General features: G+C 41.4%; 1 protein-coding gene across 6 annotated transcripts in view; it reads right to left on the bottom strand.

Moving 5' to 3' along the window:
- Positions 1 to 4,995: 4,995 nt before the first annotated feature.
- The window catches only part of LOC133467181 (roundabout homolog 1-like), a 68,255-nt gene continuing 46,494 nt past the window's right edge, over positions 4,996 to 26,756 (bottom strand). For 2 of the 6 annotated variants that reach the window (XM_061751747.1, XM_061751751.1), the window contains 27 exons: positions 25,578 to 25,735; positions 23,400 to 23,520; positions 22,403 to 22,541; positions 22,176 to 22,303; positions 21,449 to 21,573; positions 21,198 to 21,363; positions 17,800 to 18,005; positions 17,633 to 17,714; positions 16,699 to 16,867; positions 16,419 to 16,585; positions 15,945 to 16,066; positions 14,637 to 14,871; positions 14,153 to 14,274; positions 13,806 to 13,977; positions 12,891 to 13,088; positions 12,297 to 12,323; positions 11,413 to 11,452; positions 11,103 to 11,257; positions 10,665 to 11,006; positions 10,472 to 10,591; positions 10,253 to 10,388; positions 9,715 to 9,870; positions 9,031 to 9,386; positions 8,270 to 8,401; positions 7,936 to 8,157; positions 7,690 to 7,841; positions 4,996 to 6,893 (listed from right to left, as the gene is read on the bottom strand). In XM_061751747.1, the coding sequence (XP_061607731.1) occupies positions 6,879 to 6,893; positions 7,690 to 7,841; positions 7,936 to 8,157; positions 8,270 to 8,401; positions 9,031 to 9,386; positions 9,715 to 9,870; positions 10,253 to 10,388; positions 10,472 to 10,591; positions 10,665 to 11,006; positions 11,103 to 11,257; positions 11,413 to 11,452; positions 12,297 to 12,323; positions 12,891 to 13,088; positions 13,806 to 13,977; positions 14,153 to 14,274; positions 14,637 to 14,871; positions 15,945 to 16,066; positions 16,419 to 16,585; positions 16,699 to 16,867; positions 17,633 to 17,714; positions 17,800 to 18,005; positions 21,198 to 21,363; positions 21,449 to 21,573; positions 22,176 to 22,303; positions 22,403 to 22,541; positions 23,400 to 23,520; positions 25,578 to 25,735 (4,163 nt within the window). In that variant the 3' untranslated portion in view covers positions 4,996 to 6,878. Of the gene's footprint in view, positions 6,894 to 7,689; positions 7,842 to 7,935; positions 8,158 to 8,269; positions 8,402 to 9,030; positions 9,387 to 9,714; positions 9,871 to 10,252; positions 10,389 to 10,471; positions 10,592 to 10,664; positions 11,007 to 11,102; positions 11,258 to 11,412; positions 11,453 to 12,296; positions 12,324 to 12,890; positions 13,089 to 13,805; positions 13,978 to 14,152; positions 14,275 to 14,636; positions 14,872 to 15,944; positions 16,067 to 16,418; positions 16,586 to 16,698; positions 16,868 to 17,632; positions 17,715 to 17,799; positions 18,006 to 21,197; positions 21,364 to 21,448; positions 21,574 to 21,726; positions 21,779 to 22,175; positions 22,304 to 22,402; positions 22,542 to 23,399; positions 23,521 to 25,577; positions 25,736 to 26,756 lie in introns of those variants that run through there. The other 4 variants (XM_061751748.1, XM_061751749.1, XM_061751750.1 and 1 more) reach the window with 4 other exon arrangements.

The raw sequence follows: 26,756 nt of genomic DNA, 5'->3' as shown, positions 1-26,756 counted from the left end.
TGAAGTGAGTGGAAAAGAAGACATAGTTAAACCCACATTTAAATCGTCAGTGTCTCGACAGAGCCGTTGTCCTGTTCCAGACCGTAAGTCTGAAGAGAAGACGCGTAGACAATTTGTTTATTCTTTCATAACGCAAGACCGTTGTGTTATTTCAGTGACGATTCACAACGTACGTATCCTATTTAAACATTCACATTATACATATCAGGAAAATGAAAATAGCTTCTTGAAACTCCATGTTTAATGATTGCAAGAAGCAATTACCAGGCCCAGATGGTTAAGAGAGGAAAGTAGAAAGTAGATTGAACACAATCAGTCACTATGCTCCACCTGCAGTGAAAATGTTAAATAACTGACTTTATACAGCTACTTACTGTACCCTTTGTTAGATGAGATTCATAAATGAAATTTAAACATTCGGCCTTTTCAAAGTTAATACGATAAACTCATTTTTAAATCAAGCTATCAGATGTATTAATGGAAAATGTTTAGAATTGGCTGGGGTAGTTGGGGACAGTGATGTAGATTGCACTGCATCATTTTGTGAAGAGTTTCTCATATTTTCTAATATCTTATTTAGCTTCGTAAAAGGCATGCAAATAATGAAACTACAAATATATATTATACTCTCTCTTTGCCAGCCAATCACTTTCAGCTCATGCAGTATATCACTATTATTTTCATTTTTAAATGTGTCTGAGTAGTACTTTTTTTTTTCTCGGAAAATATATAACTATTCATTTCATTCTTGCCCCGAGTTGTGCTTTATCAGCATTTGTTGAAGTCCCCCCCAACCCCCACACACACACAAATAAAAACAAATAATGACAAATAGCCAAGAGGGAGCTCATCCAGAAAAGACAAATCTGTCTCATTGCTGCCTGTACAGTATTATTTTGTGTATTGATCCCAATATGCAATTGTTTACAGTAATCTTTACAGTATGATTGGACAGTATACAACTGACTGAATTGTGACTCGTGACATTTTGGTTATGACTACTACTAGTAGGCTATTAGACGCAAACAACATGAGACTGCAGAGCTGCTCCTGAGGGGAGGCTAAAGGCCGCGGTCTCCTGGCTTCTTGCTCCCCCAGCGACCAATTTATTTTCATCTTCTTCGCTCTGATAGGTCTGCTGCCTTTCTGTTGCATCATGAAACCGTGCACTCATTGTGTGCTTAGTAGAGTTCTGTAGCAAATGATGTAAAAACCCAATTCATGTTGCTGATTGTGATGATTGAGAGCCTTGGAAAAAATGTGAGTCCAATCATTATAAATAAAAGTTAAAAAAAACCAAAACTTTCTGGATCTTCATATTTTGGGATTTTTTTTGAAAATCTGCTTGGCATTGGGAAAATAGCGCCATCGAGTTCCCTAATAATTATTTGTGCGTCTGACAAGTTATGGTTTTGCATAATAATACTTTGTTCATCTCACTGAATTAAAAAAGCACCTCTCCAGATAGTCTGAACAAGTGTAAGACAACCGAGTATCTTTGTTTATTCCACTCGATTTGGACACACTGCCGATTTATAATCTTGAACTGAACAGCCAGCCTGCAGTGATGTGTTCTATTGCATCGTCTAGCCTTGTTGTTTAGCCTACTTAGAACGTTTTGTTTCTGCACCACTTCCCAAACAGTTTTCTTTTAAAAGTTTTGACATCCTAAAATGAAATGTGCGCCAACAACATCCTGCTGGCATTGTGTGACAGTCGAGAACTGTTTTTTACATTTGTTCCTAAGGGGGGCAAAAGCACCTCTCAGTTTAACATGTGCACAGGCGAGCATGTTGTTGTTCTTGTTGTTTTTTTCCAAGCAAATTGTGCATCTGAAGCAACAATCCAATGTTCTATTTTTGTATATGACAACATTGTAGCTTTATTTATGTTAAAATGAATCAGTAAATGAACTTTGGAATGCTTGGATGTGGTGAACAAAAAAAAGGTGTTGTGTGTGTTTTTTTGATTTTTTTTTTATACGAATGCACTCCTTTAATCTTAGCTGACAATATTGTTTGGTTGCGATTCCTCTTGGCATCAAACTGTATACCCTCCCCTATTTCCCAGTCAGTGACAGACAGCCATATATCTCCTTAAACAAATTTAAATGTACAACTGCTGCTGCAAGCTCCGTCTCACCCAGCACATTGATTATCTCCGACACGTCTTAATTCCTCACCAACTGTCTGCTTGAACAGAAACTAATCTTCCTCAAACAAACCTGCAGTCAATTAGAAGTTTTACATTCCAGCTCTATCACTTAGCCTCTCAGAGACCATAACTCTTAAGCTTCACACAAGTGTTGCCAGGTTTTCTGTTGTTCTCAACGTTTGTCATCACCTTTAAAACGACAGTTTTGCCTTGAGATACGAGTGACCCGATTTACTGCTGTACTCTGTTTTTTTTTTTTTGCTTTGGCTTGTGAGCACAAACTTAAAATATGAGCGTTGTATGGTGGCAGTGAACGCAATTCAACTCCACAATAAGCAACATTTTGGCAAATGTTGAACAATTTATCAAAAAGAGGCTTCAAGCTGTTTATTGCCACACCAAGCAGAAATTGAGTGTCAAACTAAACATAAAGCAAAGAGAATTACATGTGTAATTAAAAAAAAACACATAGCTTCACCTTAGGAAAGTCCGCTTAGCTTAAAGCTAACCATGCAAAATGCTTTTGTCATGCTAACAGCTAACATCGATAGTTGCAGCTTTAGAAGCAGGGGCTCTTTGAAAAAAAAAAACAGTACAGCAGCACATGTAGACAGATAATGCAGTATAACAAGACTTAACAGTTGTATATATTCTTTATCCTCTACAAAAAAATGACATTACAGCATCTTACCGCATCACTTAAAGTAGTACTAAAGAAGTTCGATTCTTTTTTGTTTGTGCCTGTATGACTGTCTTATACCAAGGCAGGGACACTTGAAGGAGCAGCACAATGAATTGGCTTGTGGCATTAGATCATGATGCCCAAACTGTTTAATTATTTACATTGTATTGAATTATGTTAGTACTCTATGTTTGAATAAAGTAGAATATTATAGATAACTAACAATTTTTCTTGATGGTATTTCCATTCATTTCAATAGGGAGAGATGATTTGCGGCACGTTATTTCCGTGGTCCCGGAATGCATAAAACTCATATCTCAAGGCACCACTGTACTTATCTGCAAATTTATAAATCCCTGTTGTTGCAAATTGTAGAGTTGTTGAAAAGGCCAAAGAAAGGCAGCACCACAAAACTGCAGTTGATCACTCCAACAAATGCAAAATTACCACACTGAGTTCCATTTGTTGAGCTTTAATGAGAGAAAATTGAACACTGATGTGACATATGGCTCAGTTCATCTGGTGGTGCAGAAGACGCTTATTCCAACAGCAAGGCACTCATCCACTCTTAGTTCTCTTGTAAAGAGTGCAAATGGTTGACAGGGATCAGTTTCACTCTTTTTTTCCCCCCACCAATCAACCACTCTGCTTGACTTGTCCAGGCCAGCTCTTTTTCAACAGATTGCCGAGAAGCTACTGGATAAACTTGGTATTATTGAAAATGAAACTTGGCAGAACACACACACACACACACTCAGAGAAATACGCACAGTATCACAGAACCCCAACATAAACACTTCGGAATAACCTCCTGTAGACAGCTGTCCTTGGAAAGAAGCAAAACAAACGAAGCCAGCAAAACAAAGATACGCGGACAGCCACAGTGTTGTGAAATTTCAGAGAAGAATAGAGCAACGCAACGCATATCAGTAGTCACTGATAGTGTAGTGCTTCCTCCACCTGAATTCCGTGTATGTGGTGTGGGTTCAGTTCCCACTGAGTGGGGAGTGTGAAAACGAACCAAACACTATGTGCACTGGGTCTGACCAGTTTAGGACGTAGTTGGTAGATGCTTTTCACCCAAAGTCTTCTGTGATAGACTCAAGCTTCCCGTGATGACCACCAAACAGCGTGAGCACTACTGACAAAGGACAGATGGACTGATGGAAAGTCGTGATCTTTGGTTTCAGATGTGATGAATATGGAAACAGGGACTTTTCCCATTTCCGTCTGTTCTGTCACACTTGTCATTGACCTTATGATCCAGTGGCAATGATATTAAGTGAATGTATTCTTTTGAGGGTCAAACTCATAAAACTGAACTGTACAGGCAATCTTTCAAGTAACATTTGAAGATTTGAATGTAAAAAACAACGCTGCTTGCCAATTGTGTACTGAAGTTGAACTGCAGCCAAGCAGACGTTTTAATTCTGTCTGGGTTGCAATGGATTTTCAGAAGGAAAGATTCAGGCCTTTTTGTATGATTAGGGTGGGGTTGTAATACATGCACTGACTTTCGGTGTTTTGGCTCAGGGTTATGTTGACTGGATCTCAACAAAGCCAAAAAATTGCCATCTATCCATTTTCTCGGCCTCATTCGAGTCGCGGGTGGGCCGCAGCTTATCTCAGCCAACTTTGGCCGAGAGGCCGGGTGCACCCTGGACTGCTCACCACCCAATCGCAGATCAAATAGAAACAAAAGAAACATTCACACTAATATTCACACATATAAGCAATTAGGAGTCTTCAATCAACATACCATGCAAGCTGGAGATAACCAAAGCAAGTGCGGGGGGGGGGGGGCACATGCAAAGTCCACACAGGAAAGTGAGTTTGAGTCGGGATTCGAACCCAAATCCTCTCCACTGTGAGGAAGATATACCAATGCCTATTAACTATCATTTTACTTGATCTTATTTTTACAGCTCAGGTGAAATTATATACTATAAAATGTTATCAACAACATGCAAAAACTGAGATGTTATCAGTGCAATTTAAGATTTTACAAGCAGCACGCAGGTGGCATATTGGAGAAGGTTGATCAGCAAAGTAAATGGAATAGCCTCATCACGTTCCTCACAATTAGCCTCTCTTTATTTCTGTGTTGCTCCTTCACTAACACAAAAAATGGCCGGGTTCACACAACAACAAAAAAACGGTGACATTTGGAAATCTGGTTTAATTTGTAAACAAACAAAGATAGAATGAAAGCTTTTCTTTAATTCAATGTAATGAATTCTTCAGAATAGTACAGTACAGTACTGCAGTAAGAAATGAATTGAATATTTTCCATAAGATTGAAATGTCCTCTTTCCTCCTACTGTTTATAATTCATAAGCTTTCAATACTGTTAGCTGAAGCATAAAATAAATAAACTTAATGAGTTGAATATTTTGCACATGACTGGTTAAGGGAGATTACAAAAGTACAAAACGGGTGCAGACAAGTGTGTATTTGAAGCAATCACTGATTAGCAGTCAGGAGCATTGGCTGATAATTGGTAGAGTGCTGTTAGAAAAACAAAATTACCAAGGTGACCTTTGACCCCAGTTACATCTCAGGTCGGATGGAACTCGATAAAAATAAGTCATATAACGAGTTGACCTTTGGCCTCAGCTACATCACTGTCAAAATACAGAAATCCCAGAGTGATTACATTCATGTTCTTGAAAAGACAACACGCCTGCTTTGCCATGAAGCATTGCCACGATGTGTGTTGCATCTTTCTTTAGCATCAGCAGCAAAAAAAAAAAAAATTCAATATAAAAATACCACAGGCAACATATAATACACAATTTGTTACTGGCAATAACTTCCGCAGACAGACAAATATAATAAATATGTATGTGACTGACTCGTGTTATGCAAATTGTAAAGAGAGATTAAATAGAAATGTTAAATGATCATCAGCGGTTTTGTTGACCATGTTGGTTTAGTGTATGGCAAAACGTACAGTAGTTCAAAGTGAGAAATAGTTAGTTGGAGTGATTGCGGGCTTCTCCCATGTTAACTGGGATTGCTCTATTTTTGTCAAAATGAAATTTTGGGGCAAATATTTTTCTTTTTTTACAAAAATGAACATTGTGATGTTCTTTAGATGCACTCGGATATTTCAATTAGTGCTGTATTACTGTCATGGAGTACAGTGATTGTATCATATACTGAGGGTAACCTTTCTGATTTCCCAAGCTAATGGAATTAAATCAATTTACTGGCAAACTGTTTTATGAATCCATTTAGGTCCGCATGAGATTAATAGGAAAATGGGGACAGTGGATTTAATTTTAAGAAGTTATGGCCAAGGTCAGGTAAAAAAAAAAAAAAAAAAAAAAAGAAGAACAGGACTCCGGTGGGTTTAAAAAACAAAACAGTCCAAGAGCAGGATATTATCAGGATAAAGTAAATATCTTTAAGTAATACCTCCATAAGGAGAATGTGCATGCAAAAATTACACAAAACAGATATTTCACTTCTGACTGACAGCTGCTTGAAATGTAAAATTGAGATCAACATTCATTTTCTCAGAATAAAGTTAACTTATCAAATGATTTACACAGTTCCACAGAATGCGTACAATAATAATAAAAATGATAAGTGATTGTGCTTTTCTAACCAAAGTAGAACAAACCATACAAGGACAAGATGTACATCACTTATAAAACATTAACACTGTCACATAAAATTTCAATTTGAAGCACTTCTGTGGCAGTAAACAATTTACAAGATGTCTGGAAATGACACGAGCATTTTAGAACACACGAGAAATGCTCATCATGAACAATATTTTTGTAAACAGCCATAACGTGCGCATTTATCTTACATCACCGGGGCGAGCCTTTTGTTCAGGCCCGTGGCAGAGGCTCCGCCCAAACACAGTCCACAGACATACTAAACATGTCTAACCAACATTGAGTGAGAAATTTGTGATAGAAAAAGAGCATTTATTGAGCAGTACTTTAGTCTTTTCTGTGTCGACCACTTGCACCCCAAAGTCCCTCAGTGAAGCAGCTGTAAGATGTTTAAGGTGTCATCATAAAGATTCTCAACTTCTCAGGAACTATAAAAAAGAGAGATAACATGTTTAGTCTGGACATAACATACCTGTTGTACTTTTTACTTTGCACCACTTTTTTTTATTTTTTTATATCTGATTAGCACTTGTATTTATTTGGTGGAGATAATAACGTGTTACCGATACACAGCGGAACCTCAGGTTATGAACGACCCTTTTTACGAACAAGTAGGGTTCGCCCAAAATTACCTCTATTCACGTACTGTTTTTGAATATTTGTATTGGCTCAAAATGACCCCATATTATTATGGAAGAAGACTCCCCTTCAATGAGGAGCTATCGTCCTCCTCCCCTTTCCCCCTCACTCCTAAAGTTAAAGCGCAATATACAGTTATCATGTTTCTTTATAAAATTGTATTTTCGCTTATTTTTATATTGTAGTGTATTTATCTAAAACCATGCACTGACACACAAAAAAAATCATTCATTTTGGGGCTGGAACGGGTTTACTCCCTTCCCGTTCATTTCAGTGGGAAACAGTTTACGAACGTTTCTGATTACAAACAGTCATGGAACTAATTAAATTCGTAACCCGAGGTTCTGTTGCACTATAAAGTGTATGTTATGTTATGTAAGTGTGTGTTATCAACAGCATGCCAAAAAATCATTTTTCACCAACATTTATTTATTTCAGTACAACTTTGTCAATTGTTGTCATGATGCTCATAGCATCCCGTAAGCTCACCTCTCTTTGCCAAATGGTTCCGGATTCACCGATGTACAGTATCTCCATAATAGCTCCATAATATCTTGGTTTTGCCTATTTTGACTCCTGGCTTACCTCATCTACTCCCACAGACTCCATCTGTCCTGTGTGTTTGATCCTCACGTCTTCAGAAGCTATAAAGCTGGATGCTTTGGAGTCATCAGGCTCACTTTGAGCTGGACCTGCTGGGAAAGAGGGACAACTGTACAGAAGAATGTCCCCACATTCTAATCGAAAAAAAAAAAGGAAGCATTTAGGGGTCACTAATCTATCAACTGGACATGTTGCAAAGAGAGCAGCACAGTACAATCTATCCAGTACCTGAGTGCTGTTTGCTTTTGCTGCTTGCTTTTCCCCTCGGTAGAATCTTGCGAATGTCTTGGCTCTCGCACTCTTCAAATGGAGCCTCTCTGACTCGGTGAGTCCCGGTGCTGCCTCTTCGGCCCCGGGCTTCCACAGAACCCATCCGGGGTAACGTGGCCCCCCTTACTCTCGAGTCGCTATGGGATAACTGACTGGGGAAATTCAGAGGCATGAACGAGTCTGGAGGAGTGAGTGGATTGGGGGACAGAGTAGAACACACACAAATCCAAATATTGAACTCTCTTGAGATATTTATTGGAGCACATCCTCTGTATAAACTTTTGGGTTTTACCGTCGTTGAAGACATCTTTGGGATGGTAGCTTGGTTGCACACACTGGTTCTGCTTATACCTTCTGGGCCTTTTCTGCATTATTGCAGGACTCATGTTGCTGTCTGTGGACATGGGACTGCTGGGTCGCTGACCTGAGATTTAAATAAAAAGAAAAAAAACAACAACACAATTTCCGATTATTTCCAATGTACAGTACCTGTTGTCTGGGAAATGTACATCAAGCTGTTGTCAAGATCCTAAAAAGACCTTTTGTTACGTAATGGACGAAGAGCCGCAAATGACTGAAAATGCTCGATTCCGCATGCCAGGCCAGTAGATGGCGTCGTCCTTACTTAAAGGACCATGACGCATGCTATGCAACTTCTTGTTCTTCCTGGTCTTATTCGTAACAGTCTTTTGAATACACTTTGTCAGCATATACTGTATGCGTGTTTAGAATTGGACATATTTGTGACTCCACTAATAGTTTGTAATGTTCTTACTACTTCAAGTAACTGAAGCTATATGATCTTTCCGATAGGTACACAGCTGGTATTCATTTCTTTTGTATACTTTGTTGAATATTTCTGATAATTTGTCTATTTTTTTAATATTCTTTTCTTTGTATGAAACAGCTGAGCCAACAGTATCTTGCTCAAAGGAAGTGGGGATTGAACACCAAGGCCACAGCCACCAGGGTGAATGACAAAGTCATTTTTGTTGTCTTATTCCTGTAAAAAGCCATCTGTCTAAAATGCATTTGCGCTCCACGTCACCTCACCTGACTCCTCTGGGTATCGGCACATACGCGAGCCTTCTGCCTGGCTGAAATCTCCGTCCGTGAAGAAAGATCCGTCCGAGGTGCTGATGATGCTGGACCTGCCTGACGATAAGTTATCCTCGGATGCAGAGCCCCAGCTGTTAACCATGGACCCTGTGACCGATCTATCCAGCTCCCCCGTGCTGGAGGCGGGGGTCTGTTCCAGCCTGTGGCAAAGCAGCTTGTGCGGGGAGTGGTGAGGTAACTTTTGTTTGTGCTGTTGGTTTCGGTGCAGATGGTGGTGGTTTTGATCATGTGCCGTCTCCTCCTCTGCGTCCTCGTCTTGCTCGTCAGTGTCCATGTAAAGGGGGGTGGAGCTGCGTTTGGGGGGAGAAAAGGAAAGGGTGGCCATCGACTCGGTGGCTTGAGAGTACATTTACAATTCAACCGCTACAGTAACTAGGTACACATGCACTTTCTCCACATGATTTTTTTTTCCCAAAACAAAAGGATTAGAAACAGCTCTCAGTATGCATTGCAGTTCTACAACCACAATATATTAAAAAAAAACAAAAAACATTATCACAATACTGCAGTGGCAGAATTGTTTATATATGTTTTGTATTGATACGCATTAGACTCATTACAGGCTGTATTAACTATGTCTGAAATAGTTTATACTGTAGTTTTGATAAAAATGCTGACCTGAGGTGGTTGATTCCATCGTGCACACCGTTGCTCATGACGAGTGCCTGCGGATGTGTCGCAGTTTGGTGACTACAGGACATGTCGGGGGGAGATGATGCCGCCCCGCGAATCGGTGGAGTCGGGCAGCCTTCTGTTCGTCTCGCTGCATCAAAACTGAGGGAAAAAAAAAAAAAAAAGACAACTGATACAATGGCAAACTGAATACAAGATCATTTCTAAACCAAACCATTAAATGAATTGCAAATCATTACACAACTCCTAAGTGACTGTGCATTAGAGGTTTAGGTTTTTGGTTCTACTCCTGATTTGGTGGTGGCAAATGTGAAGTGAAAAATGTTGTCCTTACTTTTTACTGTTAAAACCTGAGTAAAACCAGTTTTATTTGAATTGAGACCATATAGAACGACATTAGTTTTACTGTCATTCTAACACTTATTTTGACCGCAATTGGGCTCTAGAAAGAATCATTGCATTTAGAAAGGGCAGCAGGCAGATCCCAACTCGACATTTGTTAATCATTCAAATACAAGTGCACCTCTTCTCCATGGGGAGGCTGTACTCATCACCGTTCCAGGCAATAGCATGAGGAGGGGAAAGAGCATCTCCCCAGCTAACAGCAGTATGTTTTGGAGTCTTCATGGCCCGCGGTCCTTTCTTTTGATTTTGACTTCCTGGGAAATTAGTAGAAGAGTCAAAGTTTGCGCCTTTTGTTTCAAACGAGTGAAGATGTGAGAAGTGAGGCCCTGAGCGTTACCGGAGGTGCTGTTGCTACCCCTGTCTGAGCTGTGGTGCGAGCCTCCCATGCTGTGATCTTGGTTATGGTTGCAGGCGACGGTTTTGTGATGGACTAAGCCTTCATTTCCTTGTGGATGATCTGAAGAAAGAGGAGTGTTTAAAATGTGTAACAGCCTATTTTACCCTCGCACTCCGATCGGATCCTCGTTTACCTTCATTTAGAGTGTTTTGCTCAAAGATATTGTATTGCATCTGTGTGGCCATCTCTTTTGGCAGTGGAGGAGGGTTTGGTGGCTGATTCCAGCAGGGCATGTCAATCGGCTCCAAGGCGTGAGCCTTGTTTTTAATACTGGCCTGAATAAGTTGGGTGGTAGCGTAGGGGATTGGTTCATATGCATCTGACGAATCTCCTCCTGGACTTGCGTAGCACAAGTTGGAATTGTTGAATGTCTTGATGTCGTGGAGCTTCTCGCCGAGGTTGACGTCAGTATAAATAGCTGTCTCGGAGACATGTTTGTTATCTGGGTGCTTTCCATAGTTGGCAATGCAATCGGCTACAGACAACAAATAACAGCAGCAAAAAAATAAGAAGAAAAACACAAAGTCACAAGCTGTTTTGATATTGTGTCAGAGACCTGACATGCACTAACCCGGTCGGCTGTATGTTGTCATGTTACTGTCACTGGTGCCGTTGCCGTTATTGCAGCAGTTGATGCTGCAATCTTTACGATTGGCACATGAATTTGGCCAATTGTCTGGCAGCCACAGCGGGTTCATAGGTTCGGCCATGCCGAGAAAGCCGGGTCTGCAACGAGGAGAGGGGCCATCACTCAAAACCTGCTCTTCTCACAGATTGAAGGCGCACACAGCACTCAACAGTTACAACAGGTACACAACGCCTCCTAGTGTTTCTACAATGCTGCTGCAATTGAAATCCGGGAGAACCAAAATACCACTTGCCTGCCAGCGCTGCACACAGATTCTCCTCTTTGATATGCAACTGCAAAATAAGGCAGAAAACATTCGTTGTTGATGAGCTGTCACAAACAGGAAGTGCCAAGGGCAAAGAAGAAAAATGACAGACAGCAAAAGTCGCGAAGGTTTACACCAACTTTAGTTGGGGCATAAAGTCTGACTTGGTTGCTTCAGTCGTCACGGAGGCAACAGAAATCCTTTCAATGTTTTATCTTCATGTCACAATTGAATCTGAAGAACATTTGTGCCTCATATCTATTTTGGATAACTTACTGTAAGTGGATCAATTTTCTCCTACTCGAATGAGGCAAACCTTGTATTGACCCTTCCACAATACATTCAAAGTGTAAGGTAACCAATAGCCATTGTACTGTGGCAACCGTTGTCCTAATAGTAGTCCTCCTTTTTAAAATTTGTCAGCATCTTTGAAGATAAATACATTGCATCGATAAAAGCAGTAAGACAAACCTGGAAACTTTGTGTGGACAATTTAAGGAAGTTTGTTTCTTCCAACATAAAGTAAAATCTTAAAGGAAGAAAGGAAAGCCCTGTCCTACAAATCAAAGACCTTTTGGGATGAACTAAATTAAATATAGTGGGTCAGGTCCTCCCTCACTTCCAACATCAGTGACCTCTGACCCTACGCGCAATAATTCCAACAGACACACTTCAAAACCATTTTGAAAGGCTTCTCAGAAGATTGGGAGTTGTTGTCGTAGCGAACGAGAGACTACAGCAACTCCATATTTGGACTTCATGAAATGTAAGTCCCAATACTTTTGGCCACACAGTGCATTATAGTCTAGTACACATAATTGTCGGGAAAAACAGAAAGATCCACACAAGCGAGCTGACCAAATGTTACTTACCTGTTGGTGTAAATGTGAAAGACGGCACTGTGCGGACACACAAAAGAGTGTAAGTTCATGCAAGCACTTCTATGGCAAACAATAACAATCGCTACTCGTCCCTTCATCTGTGCTGCGCTGCGTGCCCACCATATTGATGGACCATCGAAGCATCCTAAAAAGCATCCTATCAATGGTCGGTATCTATCTTAGCCGAGTGAAAAGGTTAAACAGAGACTTGATGGATAAGGGAAATTGAACAGGGATCTTGAAGCAAAGATAATGGCAGCTTGACGAGCTTGTGTGTCCAAACACAGCCGTGAGAAAATGACATGTTAAAGCATCTAAAGGTCAGCCTTTAGATGTCTACGTGTCTAATTGTGTCTCAAGTCTTCGTGCCAAAAGAATCATTTGAAAACATGATCCGCTCCACTTCGACACACGAAAAAAAATATCATTAATAGAAGTAGATAAAGTACCTTACCTTACTTATATTTACACAGCACATTAGTCATTCCTCAAGGATAAATAATTGGCCAATATAGTTCCGCAGTAAATTACCACCTATCGACATACTATCAATATAAATAATATAAATAAGAGGAGATGACATACCCTTGCGGATGCCGGTGTATGTGCTGCTGAGGCCGCTTCTCTTCTTACGGTGACGATACAGCCACACGCTGAAAATCATAAGGATGAACCAGCAGGTGGCGCCAATGCCGGCGATAAAGGCCGGTTGCTTCACCACGTCGGAAATGTGCGAGAAGGCGTCCTTTCCCTCGCTGAGATCCATCATCTGACCAGCAGAGTCTAGGAAGCGTCAGAAATTTCACAGTAAGACAATGCCCTTCACTGTTAATTGCAAGTACGCAGACTTCATTTATGATGCTTCAAATTTGAATCATGATTGTATGAATGTTGAATATGGAGTTTAGCATTGTCAAATGTGACTTCATGATACCAACTGGGTACCAACACCCACATCCACGGCCACACCTCAATCGATAAATGACTCAATATGAGCTTAGCATGTCTGCCTCACAGTTCTGAGCTTGCTCCCGCAGTCCAAAACATGCATGTTAGGTTCACTGAAGACTCTAAATTGTCCGAGAATGAACGCTCGTTTGTATGTGCGCCGTGATTGACTGGCAACCGCTCCAGTGGGTACCCGCTCACCCAAAAAAGGAGCTGCGATAGGCTCCAGCTCACCCACGAGCCCAAACGAGAACAAGCGCTATGGATGGATATGAATGGGGTTGGCTCGTCCTCTTATTCCCGCTCAATCTTCATTCTTCATCATGATAAGACATTTGACACTTGTACGCTTCCAACTTTGCGGAAAGAGTTGAATAGGGAAGGACCTTTGCTGTTTCAGCATCGAGTGAAACAGCAAAGCAAGCTCCGCACAGGCTTCTGATTACAAAAAAAATAAAATAATAAATGCCATATAGATGTGATAGCTCCTTGGACACTTTTACGCATCATAGTGTCTAATCACAGTTTGTCTGTAGTAATTAGGACCCTTACCAAACTGGAAGAATATGACCTTGCTCTTGACCCCAGGTCCGGCACCATTGCTTGCCGCGACCTCTACACCGTAGCGAATCCCCGGCGCCAGACCGGCAACGAGCAGCGAGAAGGTGTAGCCGTCGACTGACTGGTTCACGTGATGGCGACTCTCGTTACCCAGGCACCAGATCTGTCAAGAGGAGAAGGCGAGGAAAAGACGATGACAGCGATTGCCTTAGGGACGCGTCCGACAGCACCGAGTGGCATCGGTGGGACGTCAAAGCCGCAGTTTAAACTTGAAATGCAATACGCAGGGCTGTAAGCGTGACTCGAGGGGAGCGAAAGGGTGGGTATCCTTTTCGTACCTTGTACTCCTGAATGACTCCTGCCTCCTCCGGGACCGGAGGTGCTTTCCACGATATGAGGACTGCAGTGCCATTGGTATCACCCTTTGTTACTGTAACATCCTGGGGTGCTCGTTTCGGTGCTACAACGATGGAACAGATTGAGATACAGGATGTAAACACTAACCTGCCAAATACAATAAGAAGAGTTGCATCCAAATAAATGTCATTCATGGTTCAAGATAATACACATTATATCATCACATCTTGCTAAATTAAATGAATACCGCTCCAAAATCATCATTATATTTGCTCAGGTAGAAATGTTTCTGCACCTTTTGGATTGATCGCAAAAGATGCAAGTGTATCGAATGAAGTGTCTCAGTATACACAGAAATATCTAATTTTGTTGTAGGCATCCATCCACATATAATAGATCGAACCGCTATGATAGCACAACAGTAATATTCCCCTTCCAGCTATGGATAGAGATCAGAAAACTCACCTTCTTCCAACGTTCTGATCACCTTCACCTCACTGTCAGCTCCCTGGAACTCGTTAAAAAAGGGACGCACTTTGAACTCATAGATGGCGCCTCTCCTGAGCTGACCGATCACCACTCCGTCCTTATGTGGGGCACGTACGTCCAGCGCACTCCACTGACCCTCAGGTTGACCGTGTTCAGCCGAGGGCCTGTACAACAACTTGTAGCCTTGGATATACAGCGAGTGCTTTTCGACCTGGTGCAGAAAAATTTTAAAAATTTTAAAAAATCAATGTCAATTCTACATCACAGCAAACAGACTCCAAATAATAAACCTCTCAAGACAAATTCTTTAAAATTATCCATAAAAAGGCATTTTTAATGAACCTCTTGTATTAGATCTCACTAGAATGCGAAGGTAAAATATCACCGCAAAGCCCAAACACTATATTCATTTGTTGCTTTTAAGTATGGCAAAATATGTACACGCACGCACGCGCACGCAGAGCACACGCACCGGCATTAATGAATTCCCAAGTCTATTTAATTCTCGTTTCTGCCAATATCGCTTTGTGCGTTCGTGTTGAACTCAGCTTTTGGCATTTTGCTGAGAGGATGTGAAAAAAAACAAAAAACAAACATAAAACAGTCTCGTCTACTGCTATATCAATCGACTAAAAACACAGACGGCAGTGACGATTTGCTGAGGTGGCCCTTGAAAAATTGGAGACAGCCCAATAATTTCTTAGGGATGTCTTAAAAAAAGGAATAACCTTGCAAAAAATGCCCTTTACTAAATGTATATTTACCTAGTGACAACTAGTGTTATTCAATTAAATACTGTGTTATACTATAAACAATAGAGACATGTATGGTGATAGAAGATGGGGATATGAACTGAAGAATTTTAAGACCAATGTGAGTGCTGCATAATTATGCACAAAATAATGAATTGTCAGCATTGTTGCTTTCTCATCTTTTCCTCATTGCTTCATTCATGCGTCGTTTAACTGCCAGTTGCCTGTCATTGATTTGGTTTACTACTTCTTGCCTGATCTTCTTCTTGGCCATCACTGCAACAGCAAAGATTTTCTTATTCTGCCCAATGTTGGTTTTGTTGTTTTTTTTCCCCCTCCTATTTGATTTTTCCATTTTGGAGAATCTAATAAAGAAAGATGCTCAAAAATGACGACCTGAGCAAAGCGTAACCATAGCGACCGAAGTGTCGCAAGACAAACACTCAACCCACAGGCTTTGGTTGCTACCTTTCTCCACATCTTAATTCCCAAACAGTGTGAAAATGTGTCAAAGTTACTTCAGTCAACTCACCATCCAGTTTACCCGGACCGCAGAGGGCGACACGACCGTGGGTGTGTTTAGGTGGATCACCACATCGCCCAACTCCCTTTGGATGTGACGAGGATCTGTTCCCTCAGCAGTAAAAGTGATGTCTTTTGGTACAAATGAGACAAAACACTGGAGTTATGTTCAAATGGGAACTCAAATTGTGGAGTCTGAAAATGGAACCAGAATGGTCGAACTATATCAGCACCAAATTGTACACGTGAATATTCCCAATACCCATGTTCTGCTCATGTTGATGTCACACGAAATAAATTCACTGAGACATTAGGAAAAATGTTACTGAAAGAGATATGCTACATGGCTCTGCACCCAACATTAAATTGTGGCAATCAGTTAAGATGTTTTTCCACAATACTGCTTAAACAACAAACAAATTGCAATTGAAATAATGAATTCCTTGGCAGAGGTTTCAAATAACTACATAAAGGTGCAACTGACCGAGTGTCCGGATGGAATCCGAGATGGTGCTGGGGTCACTGAGGCCGTAAGCGTTGACTGCTCTGATCAGAAAAAGGTAGACGGTGCCCGGCTTCAGGTTCCTCAGGACAAAGCTCTGCATCTTCACATGCTCGGCTAGTGTCACCCATCTGCTGCCTAAAGTATGACTATAGAAGAAATGATAAGGACATAGTGTATGCCATATCAAATAATGTAAGGTATGTAGTGTATGGAGAATATAAGGAGCTAGTGAACATGGCGCGTAATCTACACATCTCACCTGAATCCCTCGATGAGATATGAGGTAGGCGTTGCACCTCCACTGGGATTGGTTTCCCATGAGAGGGCGACGGAAGTGGGACTGACGTCAGTGATCTCAGGTTTAGTCGGAGCACCGGGTATCAGGTTGGGGCCTGAAGGTCGGCTGGTCTGGACCACGACCCCGAACGCTGACAAGCAAAAAAATGCAGAAAACCTTGTTAAACATTGATTGTAATGCAAAATCAAATTGTGTTAAAGTTCAGTTTTGTCTTAAATACCATTCGAAATCATTCAAGCGTGTGCCGAAATAGCATAATAATACTTGAAATTGTGTTTTGGTCCCCTACACTGGTGTCAAACTCATGGCCCGGGGGGGCCACACACATTATGTGGCCCATAAACATGAAATGTGTCTACTTCATGTTTCTTGCTAAACTACGATGTGGCCCGTGACCAAAAGGAGTTTCACATCCCCATCTTGTGGGGATATGTATCCTAAAGTGTAAAAAGTGTAAAATATCCTAAAGTGAATATTCTGAGGCAATCACCACAAGCAAATCATTTCTGTAACGCTCGTGGGACTTGTGTACCTGTCGAGAACTATTTTGGCCCACTGCTTGCGAGTCAATTGCTCCAGCTGTCTCAGGTTTGAAGAATTCCTTCTTCAAACTGCGAGTTTAAGCTCCTTCTAAAAGATGTTTAATAGGATTTAAATCAGGGCTCGTAGAATTCCTCTTCGAGGTGATGTCACTCGCCAACGACCTGTTGTTTTCTCGCATGTTTTCCAAATGAAATCCTCCCAGAACCATTGTGGCTTGGCAATATGCATTTTGGCTTTTTCGTTCTTTAACGGAAGGGTACCAGCTGTTTTAGATATGTGTGTGTGTGTGTGTATATATAGTTTCTCCTACTAAATAGTAACTAAATAGACACCTTATGCAACCTTTACATACCCTCCACTTGTAAATGTGCTGACCAGGAGGCCTCTCCATTGGGACTCGTAGCCACACAAGTATAGAAGCCTGTATCTCCGAGCTGTGGAAATACAGTACACAGAAGAAAATATCGGTTGTCTCGGCTAAGTGATCATCATCACATGATACGCCACTCGATGCCCTACCTTCGTGTAACGAATCTCAAGTGAGCCGCTTTCTGCTACGGACAAGCGCGTGTCCGCTGGTGACAACACCGCACCATCTTTCTTCCAGTGGACCGAAGGAGGTGGCACGCCGGTCGTATGGCAACTCAACACCACGGTGCTGTCCACAGGAACAGTCTGATTGACCGGGCCCTGTCTAATTACTGGGGGAGGCAGTTCCGAGCTGGCTATAAGAAAAAGAAGCAAGCGAGGACATCAATGCAAACATGCTTATTCATTGAATCCTGCACTTTTTATTGAGGAAAGGTTTACCACTTTTTACACACAACAGCTACTCCAAATAGGCACAACGAAAGGCACTTAATTGATGCTAGAAAAAAAATGGTCATTCATTATGAAGTACAAAATGGGCAAAGAAGACTGGAAAAATGTTTGATTTTGTAGTATTGTGGTACGCACACACTCCCAGAAGGACAATACAATTTTTTTTACTTTGGTCTTCAATAGAATGTTAGACCACACCACAATAAGAATTAAATATTATATTTTGTTGAATTGTGCATTGTGTAAAATGACTGTGGACACATTTTTTATTTTTTTTTACAACAGCCTCAAGAATATCGGCGCCATTTGACTTTTGCCGCTTGTCTACGATGGTACAAATTTTCTATCTGTGCGTTACTCGGCAACGGACGAACTATCGACTGTTAGAAAACTCAAATTGGCGGTTTACTTTCAAACTCAGTTTGTAGCAAACGTGAGTGACGTCATGCACGCTGTGATTGCAAGATTAGAATTTCAGTGTCACGGCCAACTCAATCTATGACACCGGCAGCCTCATAGTCGTCGTTGGAGACTTCAATCTTGCTCCTCTCTCATCTACTAACTGCTTCATACAACATGTGCCACAAGAGGTAATAAAACTGCATCTCCTGTATGCTAAATGGCAATGTAAAGGGAGCTTTCATTTATATAGTTTAAATAGAAAAGAATCTTTTATTCAGTTATTATGATTGTATAATTATTTGAATCATTGTATTCATGGACAACAGCTGTGGTTGTTGTCAAAGTGCTATAGCCTGTAAATGCAGTTGAGTTGAGAGTTAGTACGTTGTTTATTGTTGTATCTATAAATATTATATAAAAAGCCAGGAAATGTCTTGTTTCTGTTTTCAGTTGGCTTTTTTTTCTGTTATGCTGGTGCTTGGTGAGCTTGGTGGGCGTTGCCTTGGCGCCACAGCTGTTGCTGATGACAATCAGCGGCGCATTTGAGGCAGCTGCGGCAGTTTGCTCGTGTCCGACTATTCCATTGCTCACCTCCGTGTGCTCAGCATTGTTTGACTCGTCTCCGAATATTCTGTATTTTTATCGCCTAGTGATTATCTTTCAGGTGTGTTTGCTGTTTTCTGTTTCGTTTACCTGCTAACAGTAAATTACCTTTGCGTTTTTTTTTTCAGTTTGTGTAGTTTTGGCTTAGATTTTTGTACTTTGATTAGTTTACAGGTTTTTTGCCATGGCACCATCCATCTCTTTTAGGTTATATCATTGAGTATTTTTCGAGATGACACCAACCTTTATGTCGTGTTATTTTGTGTTCCACCTTTTTTTATATCGTCGCATTTTTGTGTGCCTCCTTAGTTTGTATTCTTCTTGACAGAAGTGCAGATGAATTTTTTTTTTCTTTTTGGGAAAAATAACCACTCCAAAAAAACTATTGATTACATGAATTGGCTCACCCATAACTGGTCCATTCATCCTTTCATTTTTTTAGATCTATAAAAGATGTAACTGTTTGGCTAATAGTTATGAGAAAACTGATATGGAAGTTATTTTGAGAGGGGAAAAAACAAATGAAAAACATATGAAAGCTATTTCGAGGAAGCAGGAGAACAATAGAGGGATGTGCAGCCAGTGGAGGAAAAAGAAATCAACTTATCCCCTCCAGCAGAGCAACTAATCATTCATCCGACAGTAGGTAGTGATGGTGGAGGCTTCAAGCACGCTACAAAGATAACACAACCCACTTGACTCTCTGTCTTACATTTTAAAGCCCGGCGAAATAGGACAACGGTTCTAAATAAATAAGACTAACCAAAAAAAAAGTTGATGGAAACATGCCTTTAAAACTGCCAGAGGTAATACCGACTGGTTATTTCCATACAAATGTGGCCCTCCAAATGGGGATGAAAGATATGTAGCGGGATAGAGAGAGAGTAGAGTGCTAATAGATCATAGCAAAATGGGGGTGTGGGGGTCTCCCAGCTGTCACGGCGTAGATGCCTCATTTTCTTTTTAAAGCCACTGCATCAGTGCTATGAGGAGTAAGAAGACGCATTCTACCTCCAAACTAGCGGTAAATATCGAGTGAACCCTGAGGCAGTCTCTCTCATTAATTTCAAATATATACAAGCGTAGAGAGTCATGCACACGTGAGCACATGGGTCATTTAATTGGGAGCCTGTAGATATTGCTGGTGGTGTGTAATCGCTGGGGCAAGCACATTGAAATTACTTTTTTTTTTTTCTTATCTCTGCCAAAGATTTTTTTCTAGTGTGTAATTATTATGTTTAGTAGCATTAGTAGTAATATTATTAGTAGTATTGCTATTATTAGTTTTGTGCAAGTACAGTTTTGAAGTATCAATACATCTTTGCAGAGAAATCTAATTAGATCAGGGTACAATCTGGCGTGTTGTGGCATCTTAATAGTTAAAATGAGGCGCTTCGGGCTTAATTCAAAACCGTAATCACTTCTGGATCCAAGGGGAACAAAATGTAAAATATGTAGCTAGCAGTCAGTTGCAGGTGACAAACCTTTAAGCTTCTTTGCTGCTTGCCCTTGACAACGATTATTACTCGAATTTCCAAGTGAATAGTTCCTTGAATCTGAATTGCTCAAATGCAGTTTTATTTTCAACTATTTTAGAGGTAGTGATGTATCGTGGACCCCCGGTTTTTGCGGGGGATCGGAACTGGGCCCTGCCCGCGAATAGTGAAAATCCGCAACAGAAATTGACACTCATTATAATGGCATTGAAAAAGAACCTTCTTTTTTTTAACCCAAAAAATGCTTGAATAAGTGGCAAAGTAAAGTGCCAATAGGCATTTTCTGTGAAAAACGGGGGTTGGTTCCCCCCAATAAATAAATGGAAAAAGCTGGCGGGAAAATGGAAAATAAAATCAGTGAATAGGTGAATATGTGGGTGTCCACTCTCATGTAAATCATTGTACTAAAGCCCAACATAAATTGTCACCGGTCAAAGGATCACGCTCATAAAGACAGGCATTCTGACTGCCACTTTTAATCCTTACATAGAGAATGCATTCAACAATAAGAAGTGCAGCCGCAGCGTGTAGCGCGGTGGCCAAAAGAGTGAAACTGGACGACTGGTGACTAAAACATCAGTTTTCCTCACTCACAGTCGGTAACTTCCAACAATACTTTGGTAATAACACTGCCAGCGATGTTGAGAGCCTGGCAGCTGTACAGCCCGCCATCAGAATGTTGAACATCGGTGATGGTCAAACTGCCCATCTGGGAGACAGACACTCGGCTGAAGGCCTGCGGGGCTGAGAACAAGAGACTCTGCGGGGAGAGTTACGACACACGCATTAGTCGTATTTATGCTGATCATTTGTGGGGACACAGAAAGGCTGAAGGTCATTCTCACCTCACTGCCCTCCCTCTGCCAGAAGATAGCAGGCTGCGGGTTGCCAGTGGCCTCGCACTGGAAGGTGACGGTCCTGCCTATTGCTGCCACCTGGTTCCTGGGTCGTAAGGCAAATGCAGGCGGCACTGCAGAAAAGGAAGCGTCACAATTACGACAAACAGCTCAAAACATACACATTCTTCAAAAAGCTTATACATGCTCAAACACTAAAAATGGCATGATCTACCTTTTTTTGAGCAGAGCTAAACCACAACATACGGTATATAAGGATGACATACTGCTGCTGGCTGATGGCGGGTGACGGATGGATGACAAACTTACCAGTGTTGACTAGATGGGAAAAAACAGAGAAAATAGCAATGTGATGACTATTGGAGGTGCAAAAGCTCCCATAACCTATAAACCTATAAAAGTCTTGCATAAACGGGGATAAGTAAGTAAGCGTTTAGGGGTTTGTTCCTCTCCAAAAATCAATAAATAACATAATAACCACAAATAGGGGTCCACAGCACACAATGTTTTTGCCAATCACGAGCCTTTTGAAATTGCAATTAAAATCGTGCATGTTTGTAACCTGAGAAGATAGGATTAGTCAGTTCTGCTCTCTCGCTCATACGTATTTGGAGTAAAAAAAAAAATAATAATAAGAATCATTTTGTTTTGAGCTGCAACATCAGAATGGTGTTGTCAAGGGCATAAAATATTGGATCAAAAAAGATGGACTGACCGTGAACAGTAAGCGTGGCAGATGTTTCCGATTTGCCAACCATGTTCTCCACCACACATGTATAAGAACCTTCATCTGAAGAGGTCACTTGGCGAACAATCAACGTGTGGTCTTCTAGGATTTCATATCTGAAAGAATCGGGGCGGTAAAGGCATCACGTGACGGAAAGGAGAGCTTGAACAATTGTGTTGCCATGTTTAAAAAAAAAAAAAGCACATGCATTTTACCTGCCCTGCGGCAGCTCAGAATCCTCTTTCCTCCAGCGGACAGTGGGAACAGGATCACCTTGAACCGCACAGTGGAACTCGGCACTCCCGTCTGCCAACACGACCGCGCTGCTGGGCCGCTTGAGGAAGGTGGGGCGCTCTAGTCGGCAGCGGGCCGCCAAACAGTTCAGTTTCATATCAGTGGAATTCAAAGGAAAAACTTTCCACTTCTTACTGTTGACCAAGTCATTCTAACCACATCCGATGAATACATTATTATAGGCATGTCTCCAAATGACTACAATGATGCCACTGAGGCCAAAAATTGGAGTAGATTGGGATTGGAACTATTTTAAAAGTCTCTTTTAATTACTCACTTCCATGTTGCAATGTGCCCAGTAAACTGCCTTGATAGCAAAATAAAATACAGTCCTAAATTGCTGAATTCTTATCAAATCTTCTCTATAGGTTTCACTATGCTATAAACTTTAGCTTGCTTTGTATACAACTGTGTAGAATCTTCACATTAGGCTTTTTTTTTTTTTTTTTTTTTTTAAGATTCTGGTAATTATCACCTGTCTACCTCAAAGGTCACAAGTGCTGTGCGACATTCTCAAGTATGTTGACCTTTGAGTGCATTCTGCAAGATTATTCTCACAGCCTTGAATAGCTTTATGCGGCTTTAGACTGAAGATTCCACACCCAAACCAAGGTCATCTCACCGCGATACTGATAAGAGCTCAATTCCGATGGGAAATGTTAGAAAATGGGAGCGGGGGGGGGGGTTGAGAATTACGGCTGAAGGCTAAACTTTTCGAAAGATGGTGATCTTTGATGCTGAGGTGGTTGCTGCTGGGTTGTTGTTTTACTTGCATTGCATTGCTATTGCTATGCACATTTTTGTGCTTTGCATAAACATTGCATAATCAACATAATTAGCAGCTTCTTATGGCAGAGACTGAATAGAGCGATGCACAGTAACAATGGGGGAAAACAGTTGCAAAGGTGCTCATTTTACCAAGCACGGTGAGTTCAGCGATTTCACTCTCGCGCTCCCCGACCATGTTGGTTCCAACACAAATGTATTTTCCTGCGTCACTCTTCCTGCTGTTGGTGATCATCAGCTTGCCGCTGCGGATCTGAACGAAAGCACACCCAATGTTTACACAGCTGTGTTTGCGCAAACACTTTGTAGCATCCCTATGTGCATCATTTGTTAATCATTCAGTGTGAATAATTTGCCCATAACTGGAGCCTTTTGTACTAAAATGTACTACATAACATGTTTAAATGTGTATTATTGGTCCGTGCGAGATGCACATCAAGTTTTGCGCATGATGATACCAAACATTTACTTGCATATTCATGTAAACAAACACTGTAAGAAACTTTAATGTAATAGTTTATCTGTGTGCAACTGTATGCATCACGCGCGTGTGCACTGCCTTCAGTCTTTACAAAAGGTCAACTGCTATAGAATTACATAATTCATAACTGTGAACAAAGATCCAGTGTCTCTTTGTAGAGAACCCCCTCTGATGTTCTGTCAGCCTACTTTGCCTTTAACAAACTTTGAAACTTTTCTTATATCAGCGCACCAACACACACCTCATGGTGTTTCCATTTGTTTAGAATACTATCCACCCCCTGCAAGAAGCTGCCTTTATCCGACTTTGAATGTCAGCATTTGCACAGACAGTCTGTGGTAGATAATACCACAACAGCAGCAAGCGAATCCAGTCAGGAAGCAAACACGCAAGGCCTTTTCCTGCAACAAGACATCAACAGCCTTCTCCACAAAACTAGGCGTCTTGGCTTTTATAATAATGTTTTTTTTTTTTTTTATTCAAGGACAATCGCTCAGCTTCTGTTAATATTTAGCAGAGGAGGTCAAGAGTTCAGCGGCCAAGGCTGCCTGCAGTGTCGTGGCAACCAGGGAAGCCAGGCTATTCGGCACCCGGTGGCCACTCAACAGCGTACAGAAAGAATTCCTCATTAAGTCGATGCTGGAGGGATTTATGCAACGTACACCAGTAAGAGCCCCTCACTCCCAACTCCGATAAATTCCCACAAAATGATCTGCCAACGTTGCGGTTCTAGCATTTCAAATGTAATAAACCGCGCATGTATGTAGGCATTATGTGCACCTCCAGTAATTGCAAAGGGTGAACTATGAGAACTGTAGTTCAGATTCAGCCAATCGGTACGCAGCGGATTAGTCGAAGATGTTTGCACTATTGGAATAAGATACTGTGGCTAAAAAGATTATTACGCAGGTATTTGTGGGAACTAGGATTGCTGAGTCGACAATGTTCAGATGTATGAACCCATTTTCAAATTAGCAGCAGTGCAATGACATCAGTGAACTGCTAAAACCATCTTCGACCAACTTTGGTGGTTTGTTGTACCACTGCACTTTAGCAGCTGATTAAAGAGTCAGCTTTTTTTTTTTTTTCCTCCTGGAGTGACCACTTCCCATTTTTAGCTGCAATTTTAGTGGCAAGAAAAGTGGTTTGTTGAGCCTTCATCTGCAACCCCCAAAACCTCAACTTTCAGTCCTGTTCTTCATAAATAAGTTCTGTCGCTGTGATATCTTAATAGTGCACATTAAGAAACAACGTATTGTCAATTGCACCAGTGAAGCCCAAGGTTAATTAAAAACAATGTAAATCACATTTTCGTGTGTGATAACCCTGTAAATGTGTTGCAAATACAGTAAGTAACGTACACCTTTTATTACAAACATCCTTTTAACACCCACGACACAAGGGGGAATAAATCACTTTTGGTGGACTCCTCTCTTTTCTTTGAAAAGTAAATGATGTCTTTTAGGTGAACTCTTGTGGCAAAGTCATATTTCCATAGTTAGGGAGGACAAAGACAGCGTGCAAGGAGTACAAAGCAAAAGAAGCCTTTGTATTTGTCTCACAGGAGCCTCCGCGTGCTTCTGATCCCTGCCTCTCCTCAAATCACAGCTCGCTGCTCTGTCCATCACAACCCCCCAGAGAGACGCTACCTGTCACTGTGCACTAACTGAGCTTTGCAACAACATGCAAGACGTCAACACACATTTCCTTGCCAACACTTATTAAATGCAGGATTCACTCAAATCCTACATCAGGGCTTCTGGTGCACAGAGCACAACGTAATACCGTACGCGGCATTACGTGCGATGTGCAAAGTCCAAGTATCTTACTGTAATTCGTTCCTCTCTGTCGCCTAAGTTCAAACCATTTTTCCTCCACGAGATTGTGGGCTCAGGATGTCCACGGGGTGGCTGGCACTCCAGCACTGCAGGCTCGCCCACTGCAACCATGACGTCCACTGGGTTCTGTCTGAAGTCATCACGTAAAACTGCAAAAAAAAAACAAATAAAAGCAGAAATGTGCATATAAGTGACACTGCTGGTTTATCGGATTGGTTGTTTCAAAGATTTGCTTAATATACAACTAATGTACTGCGTTGTGAAATAATAGCAAACAAAAAAGCAGCACACCAGTTCAGTTGCAGGCAGCGCTAAGTCGAAATGATCACATTTCAACCGCAAACAGCCTGGACACAGAAAATGTGCTTGCAGCCAGAAGTTGAACGAGAGACAAAGGAAACATGTCCATCCAAAGTTGTCCAACAAATGACTGTGATTTGTGGTCGTCATTGGCAGCTCATTCTCAAGCACAATCTACAACCAAAATCTTACCAACATACAGTCAGCTAAAAATACGACAGCAAGATTTGCTGACTCGAGACAAATGTGCAGGATGAACTTTAAAACAAGGGAATCCGAATGTAAAACGTTCCCTCTTTCGCTGAATAGATTCTTAATACTGATGAGATGAAGCATATATGTTAATGCAGGCGCCTGCTTGAGTGACTGCGCTAAAGCATGCACGGTCTTAAATTACACGGGGGTGGGGGGATTAGAGACCGAACAAGCCGAGGGAGTTGAGCTGACGTACCAACGTAGGAACAGCAGAACAGCGGTAGAGTTCTGTTAAGGTGAAAAGACAGGAAACGATGAGGAAAAGGCATAATCACTGCCAGATGGAGGCGCGCACATTCATCCGCGAATTTGTACATCACACTGGGCGAGCGGGCCCGAGATGCCTGATGAAGCACTTTCGAATTGGGATGGCCTCCTAATTGGAACTATTTTGACCTCTGTATTTTGAAGGGCTAAATTCTGCTGCTGCGATCCTCTGGGCAGGCTTCTGACAGACTGGCGAGTACAGTTGACTGAGCGCTGATGGGAAACAGCTGTCCCGTCTCCGCCAATAGCATTGTGTCACATGATAAAAGGCGTTTCCTCGTGGGACGCAAAACCATGCTTGAGATTACTTCAGACAGGAAGAAAGTGAGACAATCACAATTGTGTGTA

This window comes from Phyllopteryx taeniolatus, chromosome 17 (genome assembly GCF_024500385.1).
Source record: "Phyllopteryx taeniolatus isolate TA_2022b chromosome 17, UOR_Ptae_1.2, whole genome shotgun sequence".
NCBI lineage: Eukaryota > Metazoa > Chordata > Actinopteri > Syngnathiformes > Syngnathidae > Phyllopteryx > Phyllopteryx taeniolatus.
Note: the sequence above shows the minus strand (reverse complement) of the source record. Positions and strands in the feature narration are given on the sequence as shown.